General features: G+C 36.3%; 1 protein-coding gene across 2 annotated transcripts in view; it reads left to right on the top strand.

Moving 5' to 3' along the window:
* Positions 1-679: 679 nt before the first annotated feature.
* The window catches only part of LOC137389797 (inactive peptidyl-prolyl cis-trans isomerase FKBP6-like), a 44440-nt gene continuing 24538 nt past the window's right edge, over positions 680-20581 (top strand). The window contains exons 1-10 of one of the 2 annotated variants that reach the window (XM_068075898.1): positions 680-838; positions 2719-2830; positions 7013-7162; positions 8719-8853; positions 10612-10833; positions 11586-11656; positions 13156-13275; positions 15854-16041; positions 19302-19421; positions 20069-20178. In XM_068075898.1, the coding sequence (XP_067931999.1) occupies positions 788-838; positions 2719-2830; positions 7013-7162; positions 8719-8853; positions 10612-10833; positions 11586-11656; positions 13156-13275; positions 15854-16041; positions 19302-19421; positions 20069-20178 (1279 nt within the window). In that variant the 5' untranslated portion in view covers positions 680-787. Of the gene's footprint in view, positions 839-2718; positions 2831-7012; positions 7163-8718; positions 8854-10611; positions 10834-11585; positions 11657-13155; positions 13276-15853; positions 16042-19301; positions 19422-20068; positions 20198-20581 lie in introns of both variants that reach the window. The other variant, XM_068075896.1, reaches the window with a different exon arrangement.

Here is a 20581-nt window from a genome sequence, read left to right as displayed (position 1 = left end):
GTAGATTAGCCTCGTTATCAAAAACAAAACTGCAATCTGTACTACCGTAGTACACTTTGCCACCCATTGATAAATCGTAATGTCTCGATAATTACGATCAAAATACTGCACAAACAAACTAATAAAGGTCCTTGACATAGTAAGTTTTAAAGTACGGAGTGCTTATTTAATAGGGACACTATACAACACTGCGATATATCACATTATCAAAGCCGTATTATAATTATAGCTTCAGAGCCCGCATCAAGAACCGGAAACAAAAATGCTGTTTCCAAACAAACTCGATCGGCGTACTGATCTCTAATGGAATACGTATTCTTATTTTATGAATTTCCAAAAATTTTATGTTTGTATTACTACTCACCTTTTAATGGCCAATTACTCCTAGCTTATCAGCTAAAATAGCAGTAGAAAACTGGATTGATAATAACTAGGAGAGAAGTATGCTAAAAAGTATTAAGCTATCATAGACCCCATTTTTGCCACATGTTGGCACAAAATGCGTGTGGCCTCCAGTCTATCAGTATAGATTAATGTACATCGATTCCGGTCAGCAACACAAACAGTATCGATTACAATCGTTTTCATTGTACATATAGGTACGACTTGGGCGAATACGTATCTTACAATTCTCGACAAACAGCGAGTCAACTTTTTTCAATAAGATTGATACTTTTCCTAAAACTTTCACGTGTTCTGTGCGCCAATTTACACTTGTCACACTCGATCCAAGTTTGTAACCCGTTGATAAATTCTTGCCGCAGTCTTATGCATTGATTGCTCTGCCATGGAACAGGGAGATTATGCTTGTTCAGACGATGATAATACTATCAGTAATGTATGTCACATATGCAATAGCTGCATGCATCTTCAGTTTTGCAGCCCAAAAGAAGTTGGTAACAGCACTAAGCTGTAGGGTGGGATAATAGTCAAATTTAAAACCCATAGGTATTTTGTTTGGACTGGGTGGACTAGATTAGCTTCTGTTTTAGCAGTTACCCAGTTTTAGTGAAAGATCATACTGAAATCTTCATCTTGTTTTGAGCCTCATACACAGGCACAAAACTAAAAATGTTATCATCATTAACGGTGTTGTAGTCAGACCTGCCAACCCAAGAGTGGGGCAATGCGTGAGATTTGGTTTTGGGGCAATTGATGTATAAATGATAGTATATATAAAATTGTGGAAATTGGGGCAAAAATCTCACGCATTTTCATTTTTTCTTTGGGGTGAATGCGTGAGTTGTGGAAGAGTTGAGGGTTGCGTGAGAGTTGGCAGGTATGGTTGTAGTGGGGCATCAAGTTCTGCGTATTTGAAATAAATTGTTTCAACAATTTGAAAAGATGGAGATGAGAGAACACATTTTTCGCGATAATGTTTTGGGAGTGCTAGGTTTGACGTATCAATTATTTGGAGCTACCTTAAGTAGTGGCATAGAGACTGCAAATGTATGTTCTGTTGGTGTTAAGATTGACAAACTGACTGATAAAATGCTATCAAATCAAGCTCAGTTGCCAGCTGTGACCAATGTCATGCCTAACCACTGATCTCTATTTGTTGTAAATAGTTGCAGTAAACTAAGCTAAGTACTGCAATGAATAAATAGACCTCTCTAATTTATATTATTTAACTGTTAAAGTATACCATGTTGTATCATCCAGTTATTAGTGTTTTTCTCACAATATCAATTAGCAAAAATACACAATGGGACATCATCTATTTATTTGGGTTGTATTAGAAAAGCTATATTACTTTACATCAATCGCTGTACATTACTTCACACCAGTGACTGGTTACACCACTCTAATACACATTCATGGTTCAAGCTAGCCTGTCTTGACACACTGTTGTTTTTGCAGAGTTGTCCCCCATCAAGCGGGTGAGCAACACAACAGCCTGTCACAAGGCGTACTGCACCTGATGCCTCAGCTGCACTGAAAGGGAGTTATTCTCTTCCGTCTATGCGGCTTGGCTGCGATGTTATGGCGGTCGCTCCATTGGTAATCATAACGAATTTCGCGCAAAAATTTATGTAGAAAAAAATAAGATTACAACGTTTAACCAAAGACCAGTCTCTGTTGTAAACGTTAGTAGAACTTAAGAATAAAATAAATTGAAAATAAAATCTATAAGAACAAATAAAACTGACTGATACAAAAATAGAAAGAAAACTGACTGAGTGCACAAATAACGACATGTTGAGTCGCTTTTGTTGCCTAAGTTCTCAAGTTCTACTAAAGTTTACCGCAGAGACTGGTCGCTGGTTATACGTTATAATCTTATTTTTTCTACACAAATTTTTGCGCGAATTCCGTTTTGATTACCAATGGAACGACCGACATAACATCGCAACCAAGCCGCATAGACGGAAGAGAACAACTCTCTATAACTGCAGCTGATGCATCAGGTACAGTACGTCTTGTGACAAGCTGTTGTGTTGCTCACCCGCTCGACGGGGGGACAACTCCGCAAAAACAACAGTTTGTCAAGACAGGCTAGGTTCAAGCATACTCTTTCAGATTTTTCATTGTGTACACAACACTAAAGTTACACCTAAAAACATCCTTAAGGAATAATAAAATTATAACAGAAATTGCAGACTAAACACCAGCGTCGGCATTATACACTTAGTTTTACAATTGATATATAGTTCATAGCTTGAAGGAGGTTTATCAACAATTTGTGAACCTTCCTCACAGAGCATCTATTTGTGATAGGATCTCGGACTACGTTTAAGAAGTGGTATAGACTTGGGTGATTTGAGGGATGGTAAAGGGGTTGAGTTTAATATAGATGAGGAGACACTGCCGAAACCAGACACTCAGCCAGGTAAGCACTTCTGCTCACCCCCAGCACAACTTAATAACTACCGGTAGTTTATATTCGTTGGAGATTGTATTCATGAGTATAAATATTTAGCTTTTAGTACGTACTCAGAGAGTTACGTTGATAGCGTAAGGCGATTGTCAATGTATGCATATGGGGAATTTAGTAGATAACCAAATTATGCAGGTTCTGGATGGTGTCATCACTGCCTCATCCATTAGCAAGCATTTGGTACAGATCCATAAATAAGCCCAAGCTGTTTAACCAGAATTTGAATATCATGTAGCAAATTTATCATAACCATCTAACTTCCTCCATTTCTATCTGAGGTTTTATCATTCTGGTTGGAGATTACTGGTTGTAACACCGGTAATGTACGTTAGATGCTCCTACAACGCAAATAATTTGTTCCAGGGATGTTTATGTTATAGAGGTTTTATGTTATACTGACACCCAAATACATGCAAATTGTCTAATCTGCTCTAAGATTTCCTCAAACTCACCCTTTTGGCAATACCAAAAGAAAAAAAACTAGACTCAACTTTTTAATTTGTTGGCTGTATCGCAACTGTAATATTATTAGTTCGCATCGACAACTTGCCTCATTTTTCTGATCAATTTCACTGGTTTTATAAACAATGATTGCGGTAATTTTACAATAAGTTGATGGGAAACGCACATATTTGACGTCCATTTTTAATTATTTATTCCAGGCAGCAAAATCTATTCTAGAAAGTAAAACTAATAACAAATATTTCATATGTCTACAATAAAGCAAAACAAAAATATATTTTACTATCAAAGAGTAGTGTCTACCTGTTCGTCGTCTATCAGTATCCAGGGGTCAAGGTTAAGATAAAAGATTACTTTCGTCGATACTCCAACTCGTGAGATTCAGATTAGTAGACCGACACTAACACCTGCACCAATCAATCGCCTTTAAAGGTTGACTTACAACAAAATTCACATTACGGTTATTTGGTATCATAAGATTCACCATGTCTTACTCTGTTGTGTTGTAGGTGCAAAATATATGGGAATGGGATTACAAGCTCTTAAAAGCTCAAAAGCGAACAGTTAATCACAGCCACACGAGACCGCCGTAGTTTGGATTCGCTTTCCAAAACGGCTCAAATGAGACGTAGTTGTTACAGGATGGTTTCTGTTTACACTTTCATGCAACCTCATTCGTCGAAATATTTTCACAAATATAGTTCACGCATTCAATAAAACCATGTCAATTGTTCTTACGCGTCTGTTTTATTGTCATTGTAATGCTGTCGCTTTTAGCACTGATATCTTATAACTTACCGTAAAAAATCGTTAAACTTTATAACCCTAGCTCGAAGTACATTTCATTGTCTGATAATCGTGATGAGCCTGTTGGTCACCTGTGATAATCGAAAAGTGCTGCAAAAATTATTTGCGAAGTATTGGGTCACATGATCAGATTACGACTTGCCGATTAGACCAAACCGAAACAAAACTGTAAAGTAGCGAGCATCTATATTTGATACGGGGTCTTCGGTAAAACCCGAAGTGTTTGTCGTAAACTAGTACTACGATAAGTTTTATATTGAGCTTTTTATTGGCCTTTCAATTCACGTGAGAACATCACGTGACAAGACGATAACCAAACTATAATGAATACGTCAGAGACATAAAGAGATTCCAATTTACGGCGGCTTTTCGTTTTTGAGCTTTTAAGAGCTTGTAATCACATTTCCACATATTTGCCACCTACAACACAACGAAGTAAGACATGGTGAATCTTTTGATACCAAATAACTGTAATGTGAATTTTGTTGCAAGTCAACCTCTAAGTATTTATTAACAATTGCGCAGCTACCTATGATCCATTTTGTCAACACATCTGACAATCTATCATGACGAACTAAATTGTCATGTAAGTTATATATATAATGTATATACATAGGTACATCATTTTTTCTAACAAGTGCTGCGAGATATGTTACCATGGAAATCGAATTGGAGAAGTTGCCTCTACTTGACACTACGTTATATGAAATTTATCACATAGTACAAGGCAAAAGCTTTGCATAATTTTTTTATGTTATTTGGAATTTACGTTATAGGAGGAATACCTTATAGGAGTGTCTACTGTTGTTAGAGCGTATTGGGCCGCGCTGCACCGCTGCGGTAATATTTGGAATAGTTACAAAGTTTACAACTGAATAGTTTTTTGTCATCTTTAAGAGAAATGTCCAAGTGCCAGTCATTCCACCTACAACACAACAGAGTAAGACATGTGAATCTTTTGATACCAAATAACTGTAATGTGAATTTTGTTTCAAATCAACCTTTAAGAAAATGACCAAGTGCCAGTCTAACAGAAGCTTGTGCTGCATAAGCAGCAGTGGAATAGCTTAGTCAGCATACCAGCATAGCATAGATTATTGTACACATCGCATGCTAAGAGAGACTAATTCAAAATCAGTTTACGCTTAAGTCGAATAAAAAACTGCTCAAGTTCACTTTTTTGTCCAATGTTTTGGAAAACTGTTCACTCAAAAAGTCGTGAAGCAGCTATGGCCTAGAGCTCTGGGCAACCTGACCTCTGAACAGGAGGTTGGAGTTCAATTGATTAGAAAATCTCACCAGTATTGACAGGAATACTATCCAGCCTTATACTGCTCAGGTCTCCTGTAGAAGAGGCTCCCTCGCCACTGGACTCAGAGATGTCCAGAGCTAACATGTCAGAGCCTTTGTTTGCACAACACATGGTCTTAAAAACACATACGGTCTCTCTTTGCAGTAAGCTAAGCAGACAGCATACCTCATCTTGGAGTGGTTGCTCACACATATACACACTCATATTAGAATACAGCAGGGTAAATGTCCACAAAACTTTGTCAACTGGTTTGTGTTAAGAACTGTCAATACTGGATGAGCTGATCTCGATTTCCTAAGTTGAGGAAAGATCTGGATTGGAATCTACACGTGCAATTATTTGGTTATTGGTTAAAGTATAATATGGTTCATTATGGTGAAGCTAAAGGCCGATTCCTTAGTTTTAATTTTGCCAGACACGAGAGTTTCTGCTACATTCATAGAATAAAAGGACAGGTTTGATGCTAAATGCGACCACAACAAGTTTTCTTTTTAATTCCTGAAACATAACAAATATACTTTACTAACTAATCTGTTTTGGTTATATCTCAGACAAAGAGGTTGATTTACTGCCTCAGTTGGCTCGGCTGTATTCACTGTCCTAATTCTAAATGACACAACATAATAGACTTACTCTAAGTTGAAAGTATGATTGTCTGACGGTAGCTGTTTATCACCGATTGTACTTCTATCACATTTCTTTTAGGGCGTGACATAATTGGCAGCATATTAAATATAAACATAAAATGTACACATTAAATCTAAACAAAGATTTTTTTTCATGTTCTAATATGCTTTAAATAGCATTGACCAATGTAAATGAAGATAATATCTATCTCTAAGCATGACTGCTCAGCGAACGAGTATAACTGGAGTGGCTCAGAACCTGGTCACGTGACGGGGGAATTTTCTGTTTTTGTCTAATATTTAATATCTCATGCCAAATCTTACCAATTTTTTCGAGATTTATATTTTTTTTATACATTTCTCTATTTTTCTATACATTTTTCTATACATTTTCCAAATACCTCTCTGTGTACAATAATCTTATGCAAGATTCTGCAACTATTTATGCACATTTTTGCATAATATCTTATCTCATATTTCTTAACAGTATCGGGTTATTAATATTGGGTTATTGTAATATTGCTGTGATAGAATATAGCATTGTGGCCAGTGTCTAATATTAATCATGATGCATGATTAAATGCAACTGGGCATGTGCAAGACATGTGACAAAAACAGAAAATTCCCCCGTCAAGTGACCAGGTTCTGAGCCACTCCAGTTATACTCGTCCCTGCTCAGCACGGCCATGTCCGATTTTGTTAAAAAGTGAGTCATGAGAGGATTACTCCAAATTAAAAGTATAATCGTCTGACCGTAGCTGCTTGTCAACTGCTTGTTTCCTTTAGGGCTCTTTGATTGTAATTTTCAGTAAATTATAATTTTTAACATTTTAGAGTATTTATCTAACAGAAATCTGACAATGACATCATCGTAATTAATCAGCCTAATGACAGCAGTTCATTATGTACCATTAACTTCTGCTGTAGATGAAACATGCAGCTACTTTGAGCATGGGGAAGTCTACAAGAATTCAGAGCTGCACACATTGGGAGAGGATGATTCGTCAGATGAGGAAAGCGATCAGGTCAGCTTTGAGAGGCTGCGGCAGCGCATGACACCAATCACAAAAGATGAAGGTCAGCTTTAGTTTACCATTTTTATATATGCTAGATGTCAGAAAAGTTAGTATTTAACACCTGTTTGCTGCTGTATCCAATGATTGATTGCATATTCAATTGGTTGAAAAGAGCTATTTCACCACTAGTATGCTTAAAACTGAAATAGGATTGTCATTTCTATTGATTTGAAGCTTTTTGGGATTTAAAGATGAACTTATACAACATTTTAGTAGGTTTTATCAAGAAGTATCGGTATTTTTCTATCATTTCCGATTGTTTTTCATGTTTGAGGTGATCTGACTGACAGGATGCTTCAAGATGAGAATCAACAAAACTTGATCGCGGTAAAAACGCTCGGGTCAAGCAAAAGTGTGATGATGACGGCTATAGTTGCAAAGAGACCAACAGAATAGAGACGTGTAACCCTACAACTTGAACGTAATATCCGATATCAACTATAGCAACTAGTGACGTCATTTTGCTGTATTTCACTTCTGAGCATTTTAACTGCGATCAAGTTTTGTTTCCTATAAAAGCAAATTACAGAAAAATCCCGATACTTTTAATAAAATCTAATAAGATTTTGTGTAACTTTGTCTCCATGAACAGGTCATCATTTCTTTAGTATATCTTAATTGCCTTACCACAAGTAGCATAAAATACTAATACAGTAGACGCTCCTATAACGTAAGCAATCCTTTCCAGTAACGCTTGCGTTATAGGGAATTTATGTTGTAAGAACAGTAAAATACATGTAAACTGCCTAATCTATTCCAATATCTTTCCAAACTCTCCCCTTTGGCCATGGAAAAAGAAAAAACTTTGCACAACTCTTTTAATTTGTGGGATGTACTGTAACTGCAGAATTATTGGTTAGCATCAACAATTTTTCTCCTTTTTATGATCAATCTCACTGGCTTTATAGACCATGATTGCGGTAAATTTACAAGTGGATAGAAACTGCACATATTCGACGTTCATTTACAACGATTTGCTTATTTTTCTAAACAGCAAAGTCTATTCTGCAAAGTAAAGCTAATAACAAATATTTTGCACGTCTACAATACTTGGCAAAACAACAAAATCTTTTTGCTATAAAAAGCAGTTCCACCTGTTTGTCGTCTATCACTATCCAGGTGTCAAGGTTAGGATTAAAATAATTTTTCACGATACTCCAACTCGTGACATTAAGGCTGGTAGACCAACGCTGTAATACCTGCACCAATCATCGCCCTTGTATTTATGAACAATCGCGAAGCTATCCTATTCGCCTTTTTGTCAGCATTTTAACGATCTATTACAATGAGCTAGAATGTCGCGAAAATTATATATAATGCTAAACACACGGCGGTTTTTCTTCCGCAAGAGTGGAATGATAAACTAACATTCAAATCGATTTTGAAAACTTGCCGACTTGACACTTTACGTTATATGGAATTTTTTACGTAGTAAGAAGTAAAAACTCATAAATTTTTTACGTTATCTGGAATTTACGTTATAGAAGGTATATGTTATAGGAGCGTCTACTGTACTCCATTAGGTCAGAAGTCACGCATATTTGCTTGCACCTGTAGGTGTGGTCAAACGGATCTTGAGACCTGGCATGGGTCCGGCTATAGAAGATTTTGTAAAAGCGCTGCAGGAAAAGGAAATGGAGAAGCCAGAAAAAGAGAGACGGCCTTTATCTGAGGAGGATATACAAGTTGCCTGTAGGAGTCTCTTTTGAATTCAGATCTCATGCCTATTCCCTACTTGTTGTATATTAAAGTAGTTTTCCTTTAATGCAGTATTCGGAACAGATGCCGTAAAACGGCTTGGATAATTGGTATATTATATTAGTATGCTGGTAGTCGTGTGCCATGAGAGATCATCATGTGTAATAAGTACTGTAAAACCTCTATTTGAATGCCACGGCGCTCTATTTTTCAACCCTTCCACTATAGCGACGCTGTATTAGAGTTGACTTTCAAATAAAGGATGGCGTTGTATTTTTAAACACCTTGTCAAAATATTTGGAAGATAAATTTAACCTTTATAAGCGAATGTCGCCAATATTTTACACTCTCCTTCAGGCAGAGCGACATCAACCCTTTTGGAGGCAAGAAATTTGCTAACTTACCTTCAACTTGTCATAGATCTCTAAATAATTATGCTTGAGGAAGCTGATACATGTCTCTACCAGTTGATATCTATTGCTCGCAATTAATTTTATAATATATTTAACAGAGTTGCATAAAAGATCATTGCACTCATTGATATGTTTGTTACAGTTAGCAGCCAAAACTGGTTTTTTATGTCCAATAGAACATTGACATTGGCGATCCATTGTAAGCCAAGTTTATATAACTGCAATGATGCTATCAAATAGTATGCTATAAACCTGCAAGCTTATAAGTTATATAATAATAATAATCTATCAAATGCTACAACTAGATATTCAAGAACATGTGACATAAACAAACCATATTTATAATACATTGAGAAACAAAAATCAACATTTTTTAAAACAAAAATATTAGCACCATTTGCTCAACTTGTCAATTGCATAAGGCTAAAATTTGCTTATAAATGATAACTCCAAGTTTGTGGATACGTGGAAAAATTATTGAATGTTATCTTGTACCCATTCCATGATAAATATCTTTGATATTTTAAAAGAAGTTGTCCTTGAGTATGCTTAGGGAACTTGAAAGCAGCTTAACCATTGGCTCCTGTAGAAAGGACATGGCCCACTGAAAATACCAAAAGTGGTCTTATTTCAAATTTGTAAGACTGAATGTTTTTATGTTGAATGAGCAGATCTGATACAAGTATTAACGCCATGCTGTCTCACTATATACATCATTTTGGGCAAGTCTGGGCACATATTTTTTCGGAGCGTTTTTATCGCTCGCTATCAATTTTGGTCGATTTTAATCTTCAAATATCTTGCCAATGAGGTCGCCTAAAACAACAAACAACATATCAACTGATAGAGAAAAATCGATACTTTCTGTTAAAATCAACTAAAATTTGACGCAATCACATCTTTAATCAGTTAACCATTAAACAGTTCTGTTCGTTGCACACCCATTGACCAACCTTAAACCACCCATTGACCAACCTTAAACCACCCATTGACCAACGTTAAACCACCCATTGACCAACCTTAAACCACCCATTGACCAACCTTAAACCACCCATTGACCAACCTTAAACCACCCATTGACCAACCATTGCACACCCATTGACCAACCTTAAACCATCCATTGACCAACCTTAAACCACCCATTGACCAACCTTAAACCACCCATTGACCAACCTTAAACCACCCATTGACCAACCTTAAACCACCCATTGACCAACCTTAAAACACCCATTGACCAACCCTAAAACGCAGGCCAATCTATTTTGGTTAATGAAATAAAAATTACAAGTTTATTTCTATTACGTTGCTTACGCATACTCCATTTCTTGCTGCCTCGTAGATCACTACTCTGCCAGTCAGGAAGGAGAGAGTGAGCCGTATGATGTGACATACCTACGTGACCAACGGCCACAGAAAGCCTTTCTCAATGACGAGTTCTTCCCCGGCTTCAAACTTGCTCTCTGCAGCATGAAGGAGAAAGAGGTTGCAGATTTTCTTATCAGTCCTGAGTATGCATTCGGAAAGCTGGGATGTGCCCCTAGGATCAAACCCAACGCCACTCGTAAGAGTTTTGCTTCCTGTTGTCAATCTGCTTTCATCCAAGTCGAAGTTTTTAAAGTGTGTCAGTAGCTAACCTACCAATTTACAAACGCGATTACAGGAGAGTTAACTTTGGTTCATTTCAGTGTAGTGTACTTGAGGAACAGTACTTAGTAAATTAGTGTGTTCGGGCATTAACAGTCGTATCATTATTTTCCTTCATCATTTTCGTAGAACTTAGTCTATAAAAAGTTTTTTAATAACTCTTAAAGTTCAACTTACACAAAATTTTAGTAGATTTTATCAGAAAATATTCATAGTTTTTCTGTTATTTGCAATTATTTTGTTGTTTGAGATGATCTGATTGCCAGGATGTTTCAAGATTATGATCGACAAAACTTGATCACAGTTTAAACACTCAGAAGAAAATAAATACATGCGAAATGGTGTCACGAGTTGCTAGCTTTGCTATAGTTGATATTATCTATTGCATTCAAGTTGCAGCATTACACATTTGTACTTTGTCGGCCTTTGTATAACTATAGATGTCATAATCACACTTTCATTTGATCTGAGTGTTTTAACGCGATCAAGTTTTGTCGATTTTAATCTTGAAGCATTCGGGCAGTCAGATCACTTTAAACATCAAAAACAGTTGCAAATGGTAGAAAAATACCAATACTTTCTGATAAAATTCACTACAATTTTGGGCAAGTTTATCTTTAATTCCCTCTCAACCTACGTTATTGGTGTTACTTGTATATTTTGTTACAGTGAGATACAAGATAGAGCTAGTCAAGTACTGGGCAACAACGGAACTCGATACATATGCAAAGATGTCTAGGGTGAGTGAATTAACTCATTCTACTCAAGAACTTGTATTTTCATTCAAAATTAGAAATTTGATGGATTTCTTTAGTTGCAAAAACAAGTATTTAAAATGCATATTGGTTATACAGCCACTAAAATGTTTATCGGTTGTACAGTACACCCTCTGGATACGTTTTTAATCCGCTCTAGTGTTGGCATCGTATGGTGAAAAAATTATATGGAGGGGTATAGAAACCATAGTGATTATATAATTCAAACATCTTCTGGTAAAAATCATCAAAATTTTATACAAGTACTGTACATATTAAAAATTAGTAACAAAATAGTATGTTAACCTTAGTAACTATTGTTACCTACAGTAACTTAAGTATATGTAGTGTATTTATTGGTTATATTCTGCGTTAAAATGTAACATTACAATGTGCTATGTGCAGTACGTACCGTAGAGAGTTGTTACCTTCAAGACAGACGTATGTATAATGTAAACTTTTAATTCACCTTAATAAGTTTGGTTTACTAAACACACACACTTAAAGCTAAGTTTTAGTACATATTTTTACTATTTTACTGAATTTCAACTTTTTATCACTAAAATTTTATCACCCATCAATTTCTGGCCTCGTTTTCACTATAATTTAATAGGGAAAATTTTATAAATCTTCACTATAAGAATTTTTATAGTGATGGGGGAGGGGAGAGAGAACGACTCCGTGTGCATGATTACAACTGATCAAGCAAAGTTTGTATATAAAGAGTGGTTAAATTAAATTAGTTCTTCTGTGAGAAAGTTCCTTCCTATAGAAGGTAATCTTTATTTTTGGAGACACAAAACAACATCACTTCATGCATAAATCTCGTGAGGCTGCTCAATGTCTTGGCGGTTATCAAATAATTTTGTTGAATGTCTTAAGCTTATAAAAAGTGGTTATTTCTGTTGAGTCTGCCAACCATAGATCTCAGCCTTGAAAACTTTAGTTCAGTATATAAACCTACACTGGCTGTGATAGCAGCTTCATTTCTGACATCGTGTATAATTGCAAAAATCTGCGCTTAGTGTGAGAAACTCAACTGTCAAGCTGTCAACTGTATTACCCTTTGAGAATGCAGTAATGTAAAAAAGACCAGACAAACACCTGCTAAACATGCCAGTTCTTGGTTTGACACTTACTCATTCCCTCTCTATAGTGTATTTCCTGTTTAATATTGCTCACTCAGTAAAGCGCTCCATCTACTCACTGATGCCACTCAAAGTTGTGTGCACTGAAAAGATGCTTTGGTTTCATGTGGTCATGTGTATTGACAAGAACTGACATGTTTAGCAGGTGTTTGTTTGATGTACTGCTTTTCAAAAGAGTTCTGTGTAACATAAGCCTTTAGCATTATATATAGCATTGTATATTACATAGTACATTATATAGCATTGTCTTCTACTTGACCTGTAGTCTGTGCCATACATGTTAAAGTTTCTGTCATTTGTAATTTGTGATGTGCTTGAATTTTTACACCTGGTCAGGAGGAGAAGAGAAGCGTCCCTGTTTCCAAGTTGGTGAAGCTCTGCAGCAGGCAGAGAGAGAACGCTAACAAACTTTACGAGAATGGAGACTTTAAGGGTGCAAACCATCTCTATGGAAAGGTGAGTAGGGTTTGTAAGTTCTGCTACTATTCAGTTTGCTTTGAAGATGTGACAGTATCCGAGTGGATCCATTATGTTTGTTTCAATTTTAATCATTTGTATATATGTCTCTGTGAGCTTGGATAGGTTTGTCCCAAATGAGCACATCTGAACAACATCGTGTTTATTATTTTTGCCATGCATGTACATGCTCGCATGGCCTATTACTTAGCAGCTGTAAAGGTCAGTAGTTGGTAGTCGTTGTGCCAAAAACAGACCAGGGGAGGCAAGTCTAAAGATAGTTTGGGCGTAAATCAAAATAAGCATTGGGTTTTCAAATCCTAGTTTTCTTTCTCCCTACAATTTTTGAGCACACTATTATGAAAAGAAATGGCCAACTGAGTTTTTATTATGAGCATAGTTGCAATTCTATGGTTGGCTCAACACACTGTCCAGATGGGTTTTGTGTGTGAAACTTGATTGATATTACGTAAGGAAGAAAAATGGTTGCAGTATGTATATCTATTTACTTATAAAAGTCTTATTGTCTTGTAATTTTGTTTGATGCCTTCAAACTGGTCTATCAGTCGTTCGTCTGCCCAGTTAGAGCAACAAAGTTATAGAAATGAAAGTCGGCTTCATATGAAAAATGAAAAACTTCTTCATGAAAAATCTGTGTTGTACTGGAATTGAACTCGGAACCTCCAGTTCTGCTGACAGGTGTACTATCCATTTCATTATGCGTAAAACTAACCATACCATGGAGTAATTGTGCACATACTTATTACATTTGCCAATTTTTAATGCTGCTTGGTTAAAATAAAATGCTTCAGCTAGTACACTTGGAGATAATGATTAAGTGAGAGATCATGACACAATCTTTTTTTCTAACACTGGCTTCAGAGGGAGTCTTATTGTAGTAAAGATTTGGACTAGCTTATGTTACTTCAATTCATTGGGTAAAGAAACTTAACCAATTACAAATAAATTTTCTATGTGAAAACTTTTTTATTACCAACAAGGTCATTCAGCTAGCCCTTCCTATAGTAAGAGCGATGTTTGTGACATTAAAAAATTATCATGTGACTGAAGAGTTACAATAGCAGACTGGTAGACTTAATATGTGAAAACAGGTTTGCTCCAAAAAATGTTGGTCTTATTTGGCAATCTTAGACCTTCCTTTTTCGATGTAAGTTTGTTACATATCTCTGATTAGACGCTCCAAATACGCTTTCGCATGCATGAAGGACAATTACCTTAAATGTATTGTTCATGGATTGTTGGCGTGAACGCGGTGTAGCAACATGCATTGAAGATGAAAGAAAGCCCGAGCAATGCTGGCTTGTTATACTTGGGGGTGTATCAGTACCGAGTCCGGTGAGCATAGCTTGTTTCTCATAGTGAACATATTTTAGATAGAAAATATAGATGCACGCTACGCACGATACAGCTGCACGAGACCGCCATAGTTTGGATTCTCTTTCCAAAATGGCTCAAATGTGGCGTAGTTGTGAGAGATGATTTCTGTTTACACTTTCATGCAACCTTATTCGTCGAAATATTTTCACAAATTTACTTCACGCATTCAATGAAACCATGTCTATTGTTTTTTCGCGTCTATTTTATCGTCATTGTAATGCTGTCACTTTTAGCACTGATATCTTATAACCGTAAAAATTCATTTAATATTTTAACCTTACCTCGTAGGAGTACATATAATTGTCTAATAATCAAGATGAGCCTGTTGGACACCTGTGATAATCGAAAAGTGCTGCAAAAATTATTTGCGAAGTATTGGGTCACATGATCAGATTACGACTTGATGATTAGATCAAGTCGAAACAAAACTGTAAAGTAGCGAGCATCTATATTTGATACGGGGTCTTCGGTATAACCCGAAGTGTTTGTCATAAACTAGTGCTACGATAAGTTTTATATTGAGCTTTTTATTGGCCTTTCAATTCACGTGAGAAGATCACGTGACAAGACGATAACCAAACTGTAATGACTACGTCAGATAAATAAACAGATTCCAATTTACGGCGGCTTTTTGTTTTTGAGCTTTTAAGAGCTTGTAATCACATTTCCACATATTTGGCACTTACAACACAACAGAGTAAGACATGGTGAATCTTTTGATACCAAATAACTGTAATGTGAATTTTGTTGCAAGTCAACCTTTAAAAAGAAACTGTTTTGTGTTCGTGATAATTGGAAATCTCTATTTCATGAATGTCCGTGTGCGTGGATGGCCCTGAAATGAGCTTATTATAAGACTAGAAAGTGTTTCGGTCTCAGTATTGTTATCTCTGCAAATCATCAGGTGTGAGATAAATCGTTATTACAATACTATATCGCTTATACGATAGACGATATCTCTTTAAATAGTGGCGATTTGAAAATCGTCTAACCTAAAAAATCACCAAGCAATTTGCCATATCGGGAAACTCTATTTATCTTAAACGATATTATCTTGTCACCGTAGTCGTCTTTCCTTACCTCAATGCAATGATGGGAGATAAGATAACTCACTGTTTTCAACAAAGTCTCCTTTCAAACACCGTTATTCTGAATCTAATATGAACTAATACCCTGGCAGGCAATACGAATACTAGAAGATGCCAACCTGCAGGATGACAAGGACGAGGAGGACCAGCGCCGAAGTCTTCTCAAGCTCTATCTCAACCGGAGCATTTGCGCTCTCAAACTCTCTAGGTGGGACCAGGCCATAACCTTCTGCAATAAAGCGCTGGACATTGAGCCAAGGAATGCCAAGGCTCTTTACAGGTGTGTGTTTTGGTGAGCCTCTGAACAGGCATGGCCCTGTATTGAATAAACGATTGAACAGATGTTAGCAGAGAATTTCTGGAGTCTGAGAAGCTCCAGCACCTGATAATTTAATTTTTAAAAACATTATTGGTCAGCCTGTAAATGGGAAAAGTACTATTTTGAAATAGTACTTGAAATAATATTAAAATGTAACGTTACATTTTAATGCAGATATTAACCAATAAATACATGACATATACTAAAGTTACTGTAGGTAACTATAGGTACTAAGGTTAACATACTATTTTGTTACTAATTTTTAATATGTACTGTACTTGTATAAAATTTTGATGATTTTTACCAGGGGATGTTTTTATTATATAGTCACTATGGTTTCTATACCCTCCATATAATTTTTTCACCGTACGATGCCAACACTGGAGCGGATTAAAATCGTATCCCGAGGGTGCACTGTACAACCAATAAACATTTTAGTGGCTGTATAACCAATATGCATTTTAAATACTTGCTTTTGAACCTAAAGAAATCCATCAAATTTCTAATTTTGAATGAAAATACATGTTGTTCACTAGAATGAGTTAATTCACTCACCCTAGACACGCACCCTAGAATATCGAGAAAAGAATTAGAAAGAAATGAATGAATAGGCACTTCAGAAGGAAAATAAAGAATATAACTTTTCCACTGGCAAATGACACACCAGTCTTTGATAGTTATGGAATCGACTCTGGCTGTAGAGATTAATTGTATGCCCATTAACCACCATTATGGAGGATTTGTCCCTATTTATTTGTGTTGCCTGTCAAGAACACCATCATTGGAGACAAAAGAACATACTTGGAAATGTGTAATCGCTGCCATTCTTGGCTAGTTTTTAATTCATTAATTATTCTTATCACTCATAGGATATGAGTTTTAAGATGCTCGTCATTTTGCAATAGAATTGTTATTTGTCTGCGCGTAGAATTGATGGCTGATGAATGGACTTTAAGGATTTTTACACGTGAGAAACATTTTTTGTAAATGTGTGACGACAAACTGGGTCAGACGGTTTTTGCATTACAAGTGTTTAGTTTTATGTGGTCAGGCTTGAATCCATTATTTTTTAGATTTTTTATGTAAAAAATTTTAACATCTTTATTCTTACTCAAAAAATAAGAATAGCCAAGCATTGGCTGTTGATTCATTGGGTTGATAAATGGGACAAGATATGTAATATATAATTAAGTTTTCATCCGGTGGTCGCGCTGCAACAACTCACATAGCGCTGCAATGGCAACAGCTGTGTTGCTCTCATTCTATCGTGATTCATTGTTTTTCTTTGCAAAGGAAACACCCGTGTGATGTGCCATCTTTGTACCATGGAAACGGTCTTAGCGGCTAATGATATCGCACTTGAGCATGCGTATAGGTCTTACTTTCTTGGTGCTTCATATGCGTACATGTGGGTCATGCAATCATCGCTCTACTATAGTACCCTATGGAAACATGCTCTGCTTGTTGGCCTAGTCTAGGGTTTCGGCACTGGCGCTTCGGCACGGGCGCACTCGAGTGTCGCTAGACAATTGTCATATGGAAACTTGGCGATTGTTTATAGGAAGCAGAGTCTGTAGAATACAAGGGTTCTTACATTGTTGATAAACACGCTGTCAAAATCGGCATCATTTAATTTCAAAGTTGACTAGTGATCACATGGTCCTTAGCTGTGTTGAAGATGTCATCAACTTTGAAAACAAATTTAGGTTGTGTGTAAGATCCACCATTTTTTGGTACAGTTAGTTTTCTTTTACCCAGACGGGAGCGCAGAACAAAATCTTTAAAACTCTATGTATCGTGTGTATGCGATAAGCACTTGCTTAGGTCTACACACATCCATAAACTTGGAGTTGTCCTCTACATGCCACTTTCAACTATATATGAATAACATGATAATTACTCTATTGATTGCACTCGAATGAATCTAATGAAGCATTTTGGCGTCCTACGTGTTTGTGATAAGGCAACCTAAAAACATTCCACTATTCATAAAGATATCAGTCTATGGTTTGTAATGATGGTCGGTCACATTCGCTTAGCCGCTGTCAATGTACATTATCTAACTCGGTTATCGTCTACCTTCATATTGTCTAATCAAGGCAAAAATGATTAGAATTCTTCTATAATTGAGAGGGGTGTCCGCATAGAATGTGAATCTCTCATATGGATCCCATCGCGTAACCACCCACTCCTCCCCCCCCTCTTAAGTGTAAGAAATGCAAAAGCCCCCTTTATGATTTCGATCGGCAGCGAACATTAGTGATTTTGAACATTTTTAACAGTGATAATAGTGATAAAGAGAAATTGTATGCAGATTACTCAAGGAGAGTAAGAAACTAATTTGAAAAATAGTTAAATATTTTAAATACTAGTCAATACTAGTAATAGTATTTAATATAGTAATAGTATAATTTTAAATAATAGTCAAATACTAGATGATGCAACAGTTTGCAAGTGCACGCTAGAATATTGGCTCCTCCGTCTATGAACAATAAGGTCTCTCTCTTATGTTCGGGCAGACATTGTCAGAGATTTGTTGGTTTTAACAACATTACTTGGTAGTCTATATTGTTGTATCTGGTTTAATGAAGCCTTGGACTTATATGTAGAAAATGATGGTTTTATTTTGGAGAGCACACAACTAGCTCGGGTATTATTGAAAAATAGCAGTTTGGTAAAAGGTGCTTAAAAAAGCTATTTGAAAAATTTGATTGTTCAACTTGCATGCTTTGTCGTAATGACGTATCGACCTTTGACCTTTGACATATTTGGTAGGTTTATGCCGAAAAGTTTTTTTGTAGCAAATTGCTAGTCAAACTAAACAGAACAAATATATGCTGACCTATGCGGCAGCTATTTTGATTTTTGTGTCCCCCTTATCATCGTGTGGATATATCAAGGAGTACCATTTATAAACAGTAATAGACTTTTTTTTATAATGTAGGCATTTTTGTTGGAATATAACGCGTAACTTTTTTTTTAATCATTGAATATAATTGGTGATTGCGACAACAAAAAACTTTAAATCGTGCATCACTGCAACAACAGTAACAACTTGGTAATTTCATGACCAAGTGTAGACAACACCCAAATAACTCTTCAAGATTGTCCCATCCATGTTTTCATTTTTAAAAGTAAGTTCTTTGATTATGCAAGTATATCTTCTAGCTGGTCATTCTAACATTCGTAATGTTAAAGCTGATACGCATTGTTAAATGTAGGAAAGCCAAGGCAAAGATGGAGTTTGGAGATTTTGCGGAGTCAAAAAGGATAGCCCAAATGGCACACAAAGTCTACCCAAATGACCAGGGGATTGGCAAACTTCTGGCAGACATTGACAGGTGCTTATCGTTTTATGGCAACTGTCATAGATTTTAGCTGTAGTCATCTGTATGAGAATTTTACTCCCAGTTTAAAGCCCAGCATGTTTATTGTAGCAGAATCGGTTTTTAATTGATCAATTTTTTTGACCTGAGATCTTCTTATGGAAAAAATCTGGTTGCAAAAGATAGGCCCTAATTTTGGAGGCACTATAATTTGTGGACTGCTGAAAACAGCCTTTGACTTACAATCTATTAAAACCAATAGTTCTGCTGCAAACCTTTACATTAGCGCGCATATATGGGCTATGAAGTCACCTTGCCATAATCTCATCAACAAACACCACCGATAAATATATAAGAATTTGTTGGTAGGATCTCCTTTTCTTTTTCACAAAGGTGGTTAGTTTTTTTTTTCACTTTTATACCAACTTCTACCGAATAGCAGATGACTTACGGTATTTTCCGGCAAATATTTTCCTCTGTTGTAATATTAATTTCATTTAATACTTTAATACAAGTCATTGCAATGGCTACCTGATGCATCAGCAATAAGGAGTTGTCTTATTTTTCTTATTAAGCTCTTTCCTGTAAGACGAAATGGGTTACTATGCCACTTCGTTATGATGATGAACCTAATTTGTCATGATTCAGTTTTTGTATTTTAGTCGAGAGGCACGAGAGAAGAAACGAGAGAAGTTGTTGTGTCAGAAGATGTTTGGTAACACAGAGTACACGAAGGCTGAGAGGTCTCCCTTTTCCAAGGAACTGCTCCAAAAGTGCACAGCTCAGATTACGTATGTTTGCCTTTCTTTCTTTTTTGTCAGGTAGCACTCTCACAGGAGTTTCTATTACGGCTAATAGCTCCACAGATTGAGTTACAGATAGTCATATGGCTGAGTCTCCAGAGTAACAATGTTAGTCAATTATTTGTCTAATTATTGCTAGTATATTAGATGATGTCGGCTTATGATCATTTCGCTTGCCTATGCTCACTTCAGCAGCACCTCACTCTCTTATTCTACAGGTAGCCTCTCTTTGAGGAAGTGAGTATATGTCGGCCAGTTAGTCTGGAAAGTTCTATGAAAAGTCATAGATAATTAGCAATAAGCTCGGTTAGGCCCAGGGATTTCTTTTATTCTCAAACAGGTGGTCTGTAGGTGGGTGTTTAAAAGTCTCAG

The sequence above is a fragment of the Watersipora subatra genome, chromosome 3 (assembly GCF_963576615.1).
Source record: "Watersipora subatra chromosome 3, tzWatSuba1.1, whole genome shotgun sequence".
Taxonomy (NCBI): Eukaryota; Metazoa; Bryozoa; class Gymnolaemata; order Cheilostomatida; family Watersiporidae; genus Watersipora; species Watersipora subatra.
This window is presented reverse-complemented; position numbering and strand designations above follow the sequence as displayed.